Source organism: Silurus aristotelis, assembly GCF_946808225.1.
Source record: "Silurus aristotelis genome assembly, chromosome: 22".
Taxonomy (NCBI): Eukaryota; Metazoa; Chordata; class Actinopteri; order Siluriformes; family Siluridae; genus Silurus; species Silurus aristotelis.
The window spans coordinates 10389264-10406108 of record NC_139595.1 but is presented as its reverse complement, the minus strand read 5'-3'; the positions used below and the strand labels follow the sequence as shown (position 1 = coordinate 10406108).

The window sequence follows — 16845 nt, the reverse complement described above, 5'->3', positions numbered from 1 at the left end:
TCCTCATGAATGTACACACAGCTCCCCATATTGACAGAAAAACACAGAATTGTTGACATTGTTGCAGATTTATTAAAAAAGAAAAACTGAAATATCACATGGTCCTAAGTATTCAGACCCTTTGCTGTGACACTTAAATATTTAACTCAGGTGCTTTCCATTTCTTCTGATCATCCTTGAGATGGTTCTACACCTTCATTTGAGTCCAGTTGTGTTTTATTATACTGATTGGACTTGATTAGGCAAGCCACACACCTGTCTATATAAGACCTTCCAGATCACAATGCATGTCAGAGCAAATGAGAATCATGAGGTCAAAGGAACTGCCTGAAGAGCTCAGAGACAAAATTGTGGCAAGCCACAGATCTGGCCAAGGTTACAAAAAGATTTCTGCTGCACTTAAGGTCCCTAAGAGCACAGTGGCCTCCATAATCCTCAAATGAAAGCCGTTTGGGACGACCAGAACCCTTCCTAGAGCTGGCCGTCCGGCCAAACTGAGCTATCGGGGGAGAAGAGCCTTGGTGAGAGAGGTAAAGAAGAACCCAAAGATCACTGTGGCTGATCTCCAGAGATGCAGTCAGGAGATGGGAGAAAGTTGTAGAAAGTCAACCATCACTGCAGCCCTCCACCAGTCTGGGCTTTATGGCAGAGTGGCCCGACGGAAGCCTCTCCTCAGTGTAAGACACATGAAAGCCCGCATGGAGTTTGCTAAAAAACACCTGAAGGACTCCAAGATGGTGAGAAATAAGATTCTCTGGTCTGATGAGACCAAAATAGAACTTTTTGGCCTTAATTCTAAGCGGTATGTGTGGAGAAAACCAGGCACTGCTCATCACCTGTCCAATACAGTCCCAACAGTGAAGCATGGTGGTGGCAGCATCATGCTGTGGGGGTGTTTTTCAGCTGCAGGGAAAGGACAACTGGTTGCAATCAAGGGAAAGATGAATGCGGCCAAGTACAGGGATATCCTGGACAAAAACCTTCTCCAGAGTGCTCTGGACCTCAGACTGGGCCGAAGGTTTACCTTCCAACAAGACAATGACCCTAAGCACACAGCTAAAATAACGAAGGAGTGGCTTCACAACAACTCCGTGACTGTTCTTGAATGGCCCAGCCAGAGCCCTGACTTAAACCCAATTGAGCATCTCTGGAGAGACCTAAAAATGGCTGTCCACCAACGTTTACCATCCAACCTGACAGAACTGGAGAGGATCTGCAAGGAGGAATGGCAGAGGATCCCCAAATCCAGGTGTGAAAGACTTGTTGCATCTTTCCCAAAAAGACTCCTGGCTGTATTAGATCAAAAGGGGGCTTCTACTAAATACTGAGCAAAGGGTCTGAATACTTAGGACCATGTGATATTTCAGTTTTTCTTTTTTAATAAATCTGCAACAATGTCAACAATTCTGTGTTTTTCTGTCAGTATGGGGAGCTGTGTGTACATTCATGAGGAAGAAGAATGAACCTAAATGATTTTAGCAAATGGCTGCAATATAACAAAGAGTGAAAAATTGAAGGGGGTCTGAATACTTTCCGTACCCACTGTATAAAGAAAACAGGTCTGTGGACACAAATCAGGTAGAGAGGCTTTGCAGATTAAACCCATTTTACACCCTAACCAGCATTGTCCTGCTCAGGTCCCAACTGCTCATCAATGCAGTTCATTCTACACTTAAACTGCTCTCACATTGAGCTGACATTTATGTTTTAATCACTGATACCACTCATTCTTTAGCAAACAGAATTTTAACGTGTTGGTGTATGTGCTTCTACTTCTACAGGTTGCAAAAAAAGTTTTTGCTGTGCATTTCTTTTAAATATTTCACTATTACTTCTGTAATTGCAAAATACATTCATACGTTCTGTAATAAAACTCTTCTGCATTCCACCAGTGTTTATTAGCACATTCCAGTAGATTTCTCTTAGCCATTTCCATTTGGGAAATCTCCATCACCATTTTAAAAGCAAGACCGAACACAATAGGTGGGTTATGGAATTTTGTTAGCATGACCAAAGCCCTTAGCAGAGATTTTTTTATTTTTTAAGAAAGCAGCCCAACTTAAATTATCTCCAGCTGAAACACTAAATAAATTAAATTAACATCAATTCGAAAATAAAATGTTATTTTGAAATATTTTTAGGTAGCCAGCTAATTTGTTATTTATTTTCTTTCTCTGTAGTAAAGTAACATCCTAGATCAATTTTGCTTCAGCTGCATTATTTTGCCTGGCCATTCAAACATATTTGGCTCATTGTGCTGGGTAATGCACACTTTTAACTAAAAATTATTTACACACTACATTTACATTACACCATATGATACTGTTAGTCGAGATATTTGAGAGTTCTCATTCATAGTGTATTTTTCTAGAAGAAAGACAGGTAGCAGTATAGTGTGTACAATGTGTTATAGTAATACCTTCAAGTGGAACTGGATTGGGGCAGTAGAAATGCAGCAATGCTACCAGAGCACAGCCATCAGTGTTGTCCTTCAGCAGGTTGTCCACTAGTGGCAGATAGAGTGCAGGCTGTGCTTTAGGGTCTTCCTTCTTGAAATGCCCCTGGAGGAGTTGCACAACAATATTTCAGCTTAAGTAATATGTGTAAAAATATAATAAGCAGAATTATACTTATTGTGTGACACAGAAATGCATGGGGATGCTATTGAAAGTGAGTAAAAAAGTCCCTTTTTATAGTTTCTCAAATATTATGTAAGAAAATATTTATATACATTAAATGCAAGTAATATAAACAAATGTAATACAGAGCAGAATAACGGGTTGCCTCCACAGAGAGCATTAAAGTCAAATAGGCTTTATTGTCATTTCAACCATATACAGTGCAGTACACAGTAAAACGAAACAACGTTTCCCCAGGACCAAGGTGCTACAGCAAACAACATAAATGAACAAAAGGAACACAAGTAACACATAAGTACACATAACTCTAATCTAACAACACATTAACATTAAGTAAAAAAAGGTGTGTGTGTGTGTGTGTGTGTGTGTGTGTGTGTGTGTGTGTGTGTGTGTGTGTTGGGTTGGTGGGGGTTTGGTGGACAACATGAAACAAGGAAAAAGAGTAACTCAGTAGCACCGACCAGTACAGTAAGTTGTGCAAGAATGATTGTCCATATACAATACGAAGGTTGTGTGCAAAAAGGTTGTGCAATAAGGTGATATGATTAAATATAAATAATAAATAAATGTTGGTGGAATGGATTGTTCACGATCCAAACTGAATTAGATCTTCCAGTCAAACAGTCCAGGATCCAGTTACAGAGGGAAATGTAACATGCACCTAGGCGTGGATTATCCAGCTCATATATTGTTCATTTGACAAGTTAAAGATGACAATGATGTTTGTAGTGCAAAACTGACGTAATGGATACAAATAATATTTAATAAATTTTGGTTTGTTACTTTATATACAGATCTAGAATTCTGGTGTATGGGTTATACTTAAGGAAGAGTACAGTAAGAGTGTAGTGGAAGTGAAGAGAGTTTCTGAAGAAAGTTATACATGAAGCTGAAAGTTAAAGAGGAAGAAAGTAAAAAACATGACATTTATGGGACATAAATGGGACATCGCGTATATAGGTAGAAGAATGCTGAGGATGGAGACACCAAGCAAGAGAAAGAAAAGGCTAATAAGGAGGTTTTTGGATGTCGTAAGGGAAGACATGCAGGTGGTTAATTTGAAAGAGGCAGATGGAGGACAGGGTAGTATGGAGACAGAGGATCCACTGTGGTGACCCCTAATGGCAGCAGTCGAAAGAAGAAGATCTAGAATTCTGCCCACATAAAATCATACTTAGAGATAAAATAGTAGTGCCAAATGATAACATTTAGTTATAAGAGAGAGGGAAGGGAGAGAGATAATGACGCTATTGATTGTGTTAATTAATTTTGTTTGTTTCTTTAGTTCGTCAAATTCATGCCTATGTATCAAAATCACAATATTCGCCAAATAAATAAAATGAAATCATCAATTTATCTCTGTAGGGTTCTTTAGAAAATGTTAGACAATAGACTCTTCATGCAACATCACTAGGGATGGATACCGTTTACATTTTATCTATACCAATACCAGAAAAAAGGCACATAAATCGAATAAATAAAATCGAAATAAAAAGGCCCTTCAAAAAAGCGAGAAAGAGATAAAGAGAGATTTCCTTAGCATACCACAGCACACAGCATGTACATAAAAAGCATGTGCGTAGAAGCCCAACAGAATGTAATAGGGGATTCTGGCATCTCTAGCATTAAGGCTAGATCTATTGCCTACTATACATGACCCAGCTTGACTCCACCATAGTAAAAAAACAATAAATCTTTCACTATAAATGTATTGACAGCCCTTGACAATACTGTTTTTTCAGGGGGCATCTTCCTATGCATCGCTATGGTGAATCCTGGGTGTTTGAGACTGTGTCTCTGTCCCATTCCTCACTGACGGTGAAACCCTTTCCAGCCAAGCATTTCCTGTGAGGTTATTTATATATAGGTTTACAATTTGAATCGTTTTAAAATTTATATAAACTAGTACTAACTAAAGATTATTTTATATTGAATTACTTCAATATTGAGTTACCTTATATTGAGTTACTTTCGCTTGAGTCAGGAGATGGCGGAAACATAATAAATACAACACACTGCTTAAGTTATGTTTTGTTTTGTTTTGTTTGTACTGTATTTTTCGGACTATAAGCCTTTACTTTTTTCCTACGTTTTGAACCCCGCAGCTTAAACAACGAAGCGGCTAATTTGTGGATTTTTCCTGGGTTTTTCCCGGTTTCACAAACTTCAAGCCAAAAAACTGAAACCCCAAAACATTAGACCAATTAAATTTCCGAACGGAAACGAAAAAAAACGCACCTCACCTGTGTTCTGAGCTGCACGGCATCGGGAGAAAAACTTCCATCGGTGTTGATTTTTAAAAGATAAATTCCCCAGAGAAATACAGTGGTTCCTTGACCTACGAGTTGAATTCGTTCCGTGGACGAGCTCGTATGTCAATTTGCTCGCACATCACATCAGTTTTCCATATTAAAAATACTTAAAATGGCATTAATCCGTTCCAACCCTCAAAATGACACCCCGTTTTTATGTTTCATGTTATTAAATTGGAAAAATTTTTTATTTCTAAATAACAAATCTTGTATAAAAACATAATAGAAAGAGTATGTAAAGATATAATAAGGTTTTCTTCAGTGTATTTTTCTTGGAGATGAGACGACTTGAGCTAACGCCGGTGGGTGTGTGTGTGTGTGTGTGTGTGTGTGTGTGTGTGTGTGTGTGTGTGTGTGTGTGTGTGTGTGTGTGTGTGTGCGCGCGCAGGGGGGGGTAGAGGCGATAAGCGGAGGCGGAGGGAAAACTCATTTTTTACTATCACTCCTGTACACTACGTATCCCTAAACTTTAAAATTTTTTCTTTTTCTTCTTTGCTTATCTTAATTTTCGTCACAATCTTTGCTTTCTGGCTTCGCTTCGCCATCTAGCAGCGGAGTCTCGAGCTCGTAACTCAAGTTTTTGCTCGCGTAACAAAGCAAAAAAATCGCCCACAACATATTTCACCCGTTACACCGTGTAACAGACACTCTCTTTCGGTAAAGCCTGTGTAAAGTTCATTAGTTTCGGTGTGGACACCTGCAGCTTATACACAGGTGCGGCTTATTTATGTTAAAAATAAAAATATTAGTAAAATTAAGTGGGTTATACAAGGGTGCGCTTTATAGTCCGGAAATTACGGTAAATGTTTTACCTAATTACTAGTGTTGCCTTCTTTGTTGAATATTACACTACTGCAAATATAGCAACTGACACTGGTGTCGCTTAGATTTGTAACATAACCCCACACTTCTGAACGTTTCAACCATGACCGACTGTCTGACTCCAACACACACCACACATGTGTATTGATATCACGCATACATTGAGCAAACATCGGCCCCGTAATGAAATCATTCATTTACAGAAAATTACAAGCAGCTCCTAATTAACAATTAACACTGAAATATACAGAGATAAAACTATGCAAGTTTTAATAACAGTATTGTTTGTCCTGAAGCTTTTCGGTAGTCCAGTACTGACCCAGTTACATAAAGGTCATTACTTATTGAGCATTCATTTAGAACAGTTGCTCTCCACAAAGATGGCCTAGGTTATAAGAAGATCGGTAACACCCTGAAACTGAGTTACAGTACAGTGGCCAGGGTCATACAGAGGTTTTTCAAGACTCCACTCAGAACAGACCTCGCAAGGGTCGATCAAAGAAGTTGGGTCCTCATGCAATGCATCAAGTGCAGAAACTGGTTTTAAAAAACAGATGAATGAGGGCTGCTAGTAGAGGTTGCACAATCGAAAGGTCGTCTGGTCAGTGTTCAGACAATATGCCGCACACTGCAACAAGCTGGTTTGCATTGCCATAGTCCCAGAAGGAACCCTCTCCTGAAGCTGGCTCACAAGAAAGCCTATACACTGTTTGCTGAAGACAACCTGTCCAAAAGCATGAATTACTGGAACCATGTCCTGTGGTCTGATAAGACTAAGATATACTTGTTTGGCCCATATGGTGATCAGCATGTGTGGCGACACCCTGGTGAGGAGTAACAAGAAAATTGTGTCTTGCCTACAGTCAAGCATGGTGGTGGTAGCATCATTGACTGTGGCTAACATAACATAGTAACGACCTAAAACACACCGCCAAGATGACAACTGCCCTGCTGAGAAAGCTGATGGTGATTTCAACTTGAACTTGAAAACAAACCACCAAATTCTGCAGAAAGTGGCCCTGAAAATTTACAATTAGGGAAAGTCTAATTTTATGTTTAATTGTGTTTCTAAGACTGAGAGGAGGCCCATCAGTTGAGTGTAACATTGCATGTACCTTTTGTAGGGTAAGCATATCTGGTCACAGATTGATGACCTTTTTGGTATTAAAATGGGAAAAAAATAAAACTACACTAGTTCTGTTAGTTTGGTGGTTCTATGACATTCCATTTTTGTATTTTATGTTGTTCTGTGCAGTGGTCAACAATAAACATATGCCTTACAAAAAACATAAGTCTTTTGTAAGACAAATATATTTGCATAAAACTCACCTTTTGGACTGCAGGTTTGGCCTCAAGTGTTTTTCCTACTCTTTGCTCCTGAGCCATGATCTCTCTCAAGTACTCATTTACCTTCAATGAAACACAAATAAAGCTACAAGTTAGTTGCCTACTGCCATGGACACTGAAAATCAACTGCTGAATTCGTGTGCATATGTGCATGTTTTTCTGCACTGCAATATACTCTAAGAGACTCTTTAGCCAAGTCCAAGAGTGACATTATTTGCTTATGTCTACAGGTGATTCTAAGTATACATGTCCTCAGCAGTAACTATTGAAGGGTTTTAGTGTCCAACTTATACATACTCTACAAATTAGTCTGAGAAAATCCACATTAAAAACAGTCTATGTGCTTGGCTCACAGACACGGTGAATGGGCTCTAAATTAGCCATGGCAGCCACTCACGAAATAGCAGTAGCCAGTGCAAAATTGGATAATGCTAGGCAAGATCTGTGCACACCCCTACACAGAGCTCATTATTCTAGAATTCACATTGCCATAGTATGAATTTTGAATGGGGATTGAGACAGACAGCTCTCCTGTGCTGAATATCAATCACATGCATTACAGCTAAAATGTTGAATCAGCAGCAGGTTGGCCTATGATGATAGTTTTAACAGAGAAAGCATTATATCCAAGATCTATGCTGCCCAAATCCTGAATGCAGATACCGATGATGCTCTATTGCATAACAAGGCATTGTGTGTAATTAGACAACAATATGGAATAATACAGCATTTTCAATCTTGTTTAGATAAAGCCCAGTCAAAGAGCAGATGCCACTTTTATACCCGCTTTATATGCAGTCTTCTTAGCTATTTAAATGTATATCTCTCACTTGCCTCTCATTATGTCTCTCAGTTGCACCACAGGTAGTGTAGGTAGATGTAAATTTGTGGACGCCCGACCATCACGTCCATAAGCCTAGGTGGTGTTTAAAGATCTTGCAAGGTGCAGAAAATCCATATACTACCAATGTGGTTCTCTTTGTAAAAGCTGAACAGCACAATTGGAAAGAATTTACTCAGCAGCTACTAAATAGATTTTTTTTCTACTGATGTTTCTTCCCACTGTGCACAGAATTTAGCAACTAAACTTGCAAAGGGCAGCAACATCTCTGCTTCTTGTAGTTCCCTCCAACTGCTGTCCCACATAGAAAGCATGATTCGGCATTCAGGTCATCCAGGTGGAATTGCCACTGAATAATTAGTTGCATATAGACTTAGAGCAGAGAATAGTTTTTAAGAATAGTTCAATTCAAACAGTTTAAACACATAAAACCCAATTAGTTTTGCAGTAGCTTACTGTAGTAGCTTAAGACATATTATTGTAGTATTTTATTGTATTTACCAAATAATATAGTTCAGAATGACTACTTAATTAATCTGAGATTTTAACAGAAATAAAAAAACTAAAGAAAAGAACAAAAGACATTTGAATTAAGAGAAAATACATTTAAAACACAAATGTCTGGCTATAGGATATCACCTTGTTTATCCAGGTGGTCACAGCCTCTTCAGCGTCGTAAGGGAAGTCTTCCTCTGGAAAAAAAGGCGAGTATTTCTGTACACAGCTCAGCACTCTCTCAACACTGATCATCTCCACTGTATATGCCATCATCAGAGTGTCAATCATCGCCAGGTGGGAACTCTGCAAGTGTTGCAGATAAAAAAAAAAAAAAAAAACTGACACAAGCTACGAAATTTCATGTAAACATTCAGCACTGTAGATGTACAGGTTAGGAGAATGTCAAATATCTCATTTTAGTTCAACAATATGCACTGCTCCAAAAAAATAAGTGTTGCAAGTATTGCCTCATGCTACAAGTAGTGACAATGCCCATAACAAGATAAAAAACTAAAGACAAAGCAGTAAAAAAGAATAAGTACGCAACAGTCTATGGTCACTTCCTGTAAAACCATTGCCTTATGGGAGGGTTGTCATGCTTTTTGCTACTTCAATTTCACCAGAGCAGGTAAAGTTGATTCACAACCACATAAACTTTCAAACAGGACAGATTGATTGACTTATTGACTCAGCCCACAAAAAGAAAAAAAAAAAGATCAGAAACAACTGGTTTGCAAATACTCATCTGCCTGGCACTTTCATTCTTTTCGTATTGGTCAAGTCTTGATTGGTTCAGATGGAGCTAAATGTGACATCAGAATATAGCAGGTCAATGGTGTTGTGGCCGACTGCCATCCCAGACCACTCAGATAGTTTCAAACTCACCGACTGCTGAGCCCACAATCCAGAGTATCACTTACAACTTAGTTATATATTTAAATTTGACCACCGCTAATCACAGCAACCCACCCCGCAAACATGAGAGACCCAGATATTACTACCTATACCGAGTGCTGGTAACATCTCACTCACTGTGCAGGGACTGTTGGATAGGATTGGTGTTATTCCTCATGTTGACTATGAGCTTGGACAGTATAAGAAAAGATTTCACTTATTAGCTTAGCTCTCAAATATTCTCTTTTTACTTGATTATTAAATATTAGATTAAGTATTAGAGTATTAGTTATTTCTTTCAGCTATTTTAAGTTAATAATTTCTGGCATGTTTATATTCACTGATGGGATTCATGTCGCATATACATTTTTTAAATGACCTTTCCATTAGACAGATGAACCACAACATACAGTACACACAACAAATTTAGGTTAAATAATATTTAAAAAATATATTAAAAATATTAGGAGTGTGTGTATAAATATAAGTAGAAAGTATGATCTGATTCACCAGCAATGTCTTTACACAGCACATATCATAATTTTGATTATGCCTACTTTGGTACTAAGGAGCAGGCTATTTGTTGATACCTTGAACAGTGAACTCTATTGAAATATATAAGAGAGACTGATGAATTTTATATAGAGAATACTTTCTACCACCATTCTGATTATAGTGAAGTTTTCAATCCAACATGTAAGGAGAACAAAACAGATAAAGAAAAACACATACTCTGTTGATTTAAGCAGGTCCTATTTACATAATAAAAATTAAATATTGTTTCCAATATTTCAAAGATTAAATTGAATAAAACATAAGTAGAGATTCTCTCTCAATCTGTGTTATAAATCATGCAACCACACATGGAGTTGTGACTACTATGTTCGTATCTCAGCTTAAAAGTATTTGGAACATGCAATAATAGCACACACCTACACACACAAAACCATAATACTATTTTATTTTATACATAACTATGCAGTTAAATCTCCATCTCCTACATCAAAGGCAGATTTAACAAAGGATGGCTTTAATCTTTTCTTTTTTTTTTAGCTTAGCAAGTAACTAACAATGTCTCTACATTGTCAGATATAACCATTTCCTTTGTGAGGACATCCAGACCTAAAAAAATAAAACAACTAAATACATTCACATGAAACTCTCTTCCCCTGTCCTGTTGCTTTACAGGCATTAAAGCTTATAAGCTATATTGTACTTCTGCTGTTTAACTCGGACCTGCATGGCAGTTGTGTAAATAAAACAGTTTCATACTACTGAAGATCTTGGTGGTGCTGTACCATGCAAAAATCTCTTTCAAAAGGTGAGTTTGAATATTCCTAAAAATTAATGTTTAAAAGAGAGCAAAAGGTTTTTAATTTAGTTGAATTTTATTATATAAATGTACATTTTATAATATTACTACATAAGCTAAAGCAAATATAATATTTCATGCCAACAACACAAGACAATTTTCACCTATTATTTAATAAGAAAATAGTTTTTTTTATGCATCATCACAACTCATTGTTATGATGCATAAAAAAAAAACTTTTTTTTAATTCAAGTACCACTAACGGGGAAGCAGTTTAACTGTAAAAAAGTCATCCCTCAGGGACTTGAATTTTTCCAAATATAATATTGTGATGATGTAAGTCATCAAAAAATTCAGATTGGCAGTTCACCTTGAGAATAAAATGTAATAGTTAAGACATGCTTGAATGGGAGCGGCCCCACAGAGCTTCTGAAGGTGTGCATTGTGAATAACAGCACAGCTTAAAAGCTAGCTCTGGCTGGTATACAAACTTTAAGCCAATATTAATTACATGAGAACTAACATCCCTCAGACTTTCCAACAGTGATCTAACTATGCCCAATATTTTGTAATAGTTTTACTACAAAATATATTGTTATATGGAATAGCCAAACAACAAGATCCTTTTTAAGAGGAAATTGTTACATTTATAAGGTCACTTGCTGAAGGTCATAAAAAGTTCATTAGAAAATAGAAAAATATGCTGGTTGTTTTCTGTCACAACCAAACCGACTTTGCACAGGTCATTTCTTTATCTCAAAATTTCACCAATGCCCCTGGGGCATTTTGCTGAATGTGGCTTCCTCTAGCCAACAATTACTTAAATAAGTCTTAAATGGCACAGTTCCCTTTACCCTTAACTATGTAACAGTCAAACACTAAATTCAATGGGCCAGGTGACCTCAGTAATGCTGATTCATTCACTGCTGTATTTTTTCAACAAGCGCTCAAGACTTCCAATAAAAAAAAAAAAAAACACCATTCAAACAGTGTAAAGAGATCGAACACTAAACATGAAAGTGAGGAGCAAAATTAAACACTCAGGTACTTCTATACTCTTTAATGAGTTGTGTGTTTAGGTCAGTTTGCTATTCAAATCACTTCTCTCTCATTCTTTCTTAGGTTAAAAAGCCTTTCCATTCCCTTTTGTGTACATACTATGCTTTGTTCTGAATACTGGCTATTAGTGAAACACAGAAGGGTGGAGCACTACTAAATATAACAGATGAGCAAAGAAGCAAGAGGAAAAAAAAGCGTATAGATCAATTGCCTTATTTTCTTATCTATCTTGCAGCTCTTTGGGTGTCATTACTGCAAAGGAGAGAATGAAAAGAGAGAAAGAGGAGATTGTGTCCTCTGTGCATGTTTGCTCTCGCTTTCCTAGCCCCACCCACAGTCATATTGCAGCATTAAACCCACACACATACACGCATCTCTAGTCAGAGCCACACATGTGCATAAATAATATCTCTCTCTCTCTCTCTCTCACACACACACACACACACACACACACACACACACACACACACACACACACACACACACACAATCCCTTCACGTCTTGCATATCCCTCGACCTGTACACCTACAGCAAAACACTGTTACAGTGCTACAATTAGGTCACATACATTTGCAGTGATGGTGAAACAATACAATTATCATGATTCTGCATAGAAATCATGAAGATAGTGGTGTGTAGTTGAGCTTCTCTCTGCACCTGAAATAAGAGTCTCTTGAATAAAGATATTATAAGTACTATATTTCGGAGCACATGAGTGAGTATATTGGCATTGATTGACTCTGAGAAGGTCAAGCTCTCTACCAAAACCATGCCCCTTGTGCAGCCAAACTGCATACCCTGCATACATACATACACACACACACGGATATTAACCATGAAGTTAATTGTGACACATTTGGGCAAGCAGTATGAATACATGTATGGTGTTTTTTTAAATCTATATGCACACTGTGTGTGTGTGTGTGTGTGTGTGTGAGGAAGAAAACAGATGGGCTTATTTATGTGGGCTCTTTGATGGAACTACATCAATAATAAGAAGGCTGGTCTTACTCTGCCCCAGTAGACACAGTTGACACTTACACACACAGAGAGAGAGAGAGAGAGAGAGAGAGAGAGAGAGAGAGAGAGAGAGAGAGAGAGAGAGAGAGAGAGAGAGAGAGAGAGAGAGAGAGAGAGAGAGAGAGAGAGAGAGAGAGAGAGAGAGAGAGAGAGAGAGAGAGAGAGAGAGAGAGACTAGAAAACACTGCAATGCAGAGACCAGCATACATTCTGTCTAGCTCTCATATGCTTGGGTTGAGGCTAACTGGGAAAAGCCTTCATTACAGCAACACTACTAAACAAAACTCTTTTTTATACAAATGTTGACCAAGATATTTATTTGCTCTCTTATGCATTACTGCATCAAAAAGCAATTAATGTTTCATAAAAAAGCATAATGAAATCTGTGAAGCTAAATATATAGGCAGAAGTAAATGTGACAATCAAAGACTCCAGAATAACTGCCCCTGTGCATGATGACAAAACATCTCCACCTTGGTCTTATCAGTCCAGAGAATATTGTTCTTCAACTTTTGTGGGTTGTTCAGATGCAATTTTGGGACCTTATTCTTTTGAAGCCCAACATTGTACAATCTTTTTTCTAACTGTACTTTCATGAAGATAAACATTTAAAATGCTTACAAAGGTCTTTAGATCACACAAATTAGCTTCTCTTTAAATCAAATTGTCTGACCTTGAACTAAATTTGTTTGTAACAACATTAGCAGCTATCTCAAAAGCTTTCCATTTGTAAAAGTCCTTCTCACTTCTTTTTCCAGATTAATGAGTAGCAACATTTGCGTCTCTGAGGTCATTACAAATTTTCTTTCTTTTTGGCATGAGGTGGACAAAGACCCAGGTGTACCAAACTTTTCTAGATTTCTTGTTTCTTCTTTAATATATTTTTCCAGACTGGTTGATAATATAATTATTAATGTAAAGGAGAGTCTGAGAGAGAAATTATTTTCCTTTTGTGACTCATTCCCCCCTATATGCATCTCTATATTATTAATATTGCCATTAATAATGTACAAATATTTTGTTAGTTACAGTGACTGAATTGCAACTGACAAATAAAACAAATTAAGCAACAGGCCTTTCACTGCAAAGTGAAGAAGAATTAAATAAAAGAAGAAACCAAAAAGAAGCAGCATGATGGAAAAAACTAATGCCTAATAGAACTTATCCTCTGTTGAGGTACTATTTGTCTGAACTTGGTTTAAAGGTTACAAAGGTAACAATTTTTAAAAAATCTGGGAAAGAAAATCTTCTAAAAATTGCTGCCAAAATGAAGCAAGTTACATCATCCCTACTGTAAATTCCAACACAACATTGTTCAAGCAGCTTCACTCAACAAGAGCTACAAATAACAGCTTACATTAGTAAACTTTTACTTTTTAGAAATGGGTTTTAAACCAGTTTAAATGAATATATGCCAAATGTATGCTTTTCATGACTCAATTCACAGCTTTGAGATGTTCATTGGCAGTGGACAGTCACACATGTGATGCAAGACAAAACCAGATGATGCAGGATTCACCAGGATAAAGTAGTTACTGCAGATATATTATATAGTTAGTAGTAGTAGTAGTGGTAGTAAGTTGTAGTAGTATTAGTAGTGTGATTAGTATGTAAGACAGCTATTCATTGAAAAAAGATGCAACCAGGATCAGCAGTAAAAAAAAATTAAGAGAAAAGAGATTTCTCACCATCTGGATGGGTGTTTTGCAAAGGTCTCTCTCAGTAACAAGTCTTTCCTGGTCAGTGACGTACAGGCCTTTCTGAGCGAGGGCCTGGATGACCCCGTTGTGACCCAAGAGTGGTCGAGCAGCATCGCTGCGCAGAATCAGACTGCCTGCCCTGCAGTAAAGCTCAGCTGACAGCAGCAGAGATGCTACCGGAGGCTTCAGGTGCTCCTGCTCATACTGGTCCTTATAAAATGGTTCCTCCAGTTCTACTGGAATACAATCTACACACGCACACACACACAAACACACAGACGAAACAGTTCAGAGACAGACAAGTTTAACTTGTCAAGTAAAACTGTGATACTCAAAACAAAATTATAGGCACATACTATCACGCTTTGCCTAGACAACATGGCCAAGAATTAGAACCTGATTAATAAATCTCTCAAAAGATAAATCAGGATCTCTGCTCCACATTGTGAAGGTATTAATAGAAATTTTACTGCTAAAGCACTAATATTGACTTTGTATACATTTGCAACAATCCTAGCAAAATGTCACAAAGAACACAGCAAACTCGTTTTTTTTTTTTTTTTCCTTATGCCCTTAATAGTTGGTTTATTTGAGTAAGTCTTTTCTTTGAATCATGTAGATATTACTGTCAGCCCCCGACTTTCAGAGATACGAACACGGCCATTGCCACCCAAAAAATGCAAGACAAAAAAAAAACTTGCATGTTCAAGAAACTTTCAAAATCTGTGTGCAATATTCAGATTTGACAATGCCGCAAACCGAGGGAGAAGAAGAAGAAGAACGACTGTCAGGCATGCATTGTGGGCACGAGACATGTAAATCTTGCTCTTCTTGACTTACGAAAAATCGACTTACGAACATTTTTCCGGTCCCTATCTATTCTGTATGTCGTGGGCTACCTGTACTCAGAAAGTCTTCTTTTATCTTAGAAATACTGCTAAAAAATATGATGTTAAATGATGCAGAAAAACTAGTTCATGCTTTTGTTACATCCAAGTTGGACTATTGTAATGCTTTGCTGTCTGAGTGTTCAAGTGAGTACATAAATAAGCTCCAAAATGTAGTAGCAAGAGACCTAAACCAAAAAATATGACCACATCACCCCTGTTTTAACCACTTAAATACTGCTGCTGAAATTTTAAGCTCTGAATGGTCTCACATCACAGTACCTGAACTAACTTGTTGATTATGATCCTCCACGCCTAGTTTGATCAAAGATGGTACCTAGAATAGTAAAGACTACAGCAGGAAGCAGAGCTTTCTCTTAAAAAGCCCCACAGTTATGGAACAACCTTCCAATTAGTGTTCAGGACTCAGAAATAGGCCCAGTGTTTGTGTCTCGGTTGAAAACATATTTGTTTAGTCAAGCCTCATTAACAAGTTTCTCTTAGGTTTGACGGTGGTGGGAGAGTCATTTTATGTCCCAAAGATCTTTCATAACTGTGTTATAATAACTCTGTGTAACCTTATGCCTCTCCATTTTAGTTATACTGTCATAGCTAGTCTTGAACAAATTCCTACTTGTACCATGATCACACTGCACTGTGTCCTATACAATTATGTAACAATAAATATACCTCCTAATAATGCATGTCAAATCAAATCAAATTTTATTTATCACCTGCACATACATACATACATACATACATACATACATACCTAGAGTACGACATGCAGGGAAATGCTTTGTATGACTGTCCAACATTTAAGCATAAAAAAGGAATAGAATTTAAGGATAAAAAATAAAGATGATTAAAAAAATATATAAATTATAGAAAAAATATGAAAATATATGTATATACATGAATTAAAATTGCAGATTTTGGAAGTAAAAATTTAAGTGATTCAGTGATTGTCCTTAAAGTGTTCATGTGCAGTATGGTGTGGTATAAAGTGGTACTGTGCTGTTCAAGTGCAGAGTTAAAGTGACAGACCCGAGTTAAGGTGTCATAATACTGCAAAAAAGTTGCGCGGAAATGAGTGACGATGGAGAGGGAGGTCCAATACTACATCCTGGGTGTTTCCTGGTTTAAACTCCGAATGGCCTGCAGGAAGAAGCTTCTCCTCATTCTCTCCATGTTCTCTTTTAAGGAGCAAAAGCGCTTCTCTGAACACAACAAAGAAAATAGTCCATTGTTGGGATGGCTGAGGTCCTCCATAATCTTCCTGGCTCTGGTCTGGCACCATGTGCTGTAGATGTCCTGCAGGTCAGGGAGCTCGGTGCGGATGGTACGTTCAGCTGACCGCACCACCCTCTGGAGGGCTGTCTCTCTCTCTCTCTCTCTCTCTCTCTCTATCACACACCCCTACTACCTCCACCCCCTACCCCACCTGCTGTAAAAAAAATGCTACAGGTACCAGTACTCCTGTCCCTTTCTTCTTTCTGGACCTACTTGATTC

The 16845-nt window shown here is 37.7% G+C and overlaps 1 protein-coding gene across 4 annotated transcripts in view; it reads right to left on the bottom strand.

The window, feature by feature from the left end:
- camsap2b (calmodulin regulated spectrin-associated protein family, member 2b) overlaps window positions 1-16845 on the bottom strand; it is a 55333-nt gene that overhangs the window by 27920 nt on the left and 10568 nt on the right. For all 4 annotated transcript variants that reach the window (XM_083525492.1, XM_083525494.1, XM_083525491.1 and 1 more), the window contains exons 2-5: window positions 14434-14693; window positions 8601-8762; window positions 7103-7183; window positions 2420-2561 (exon numbers count right to left, since the gene is read on the bottom strand). In XM_083525492.1, coding sequence (XP_083381618.1) covers window positions 2420-2561; window positions 7103-7183; window positions 8601-8762; window positions 14434-14693 — 645 coding nt within the window. The remainder of the gene's footprint in view (window positions 1-2419; window positions 2562-7102; window positions 7184-8600; window positions 8763-14433; window positions 14694-16845) is intronic.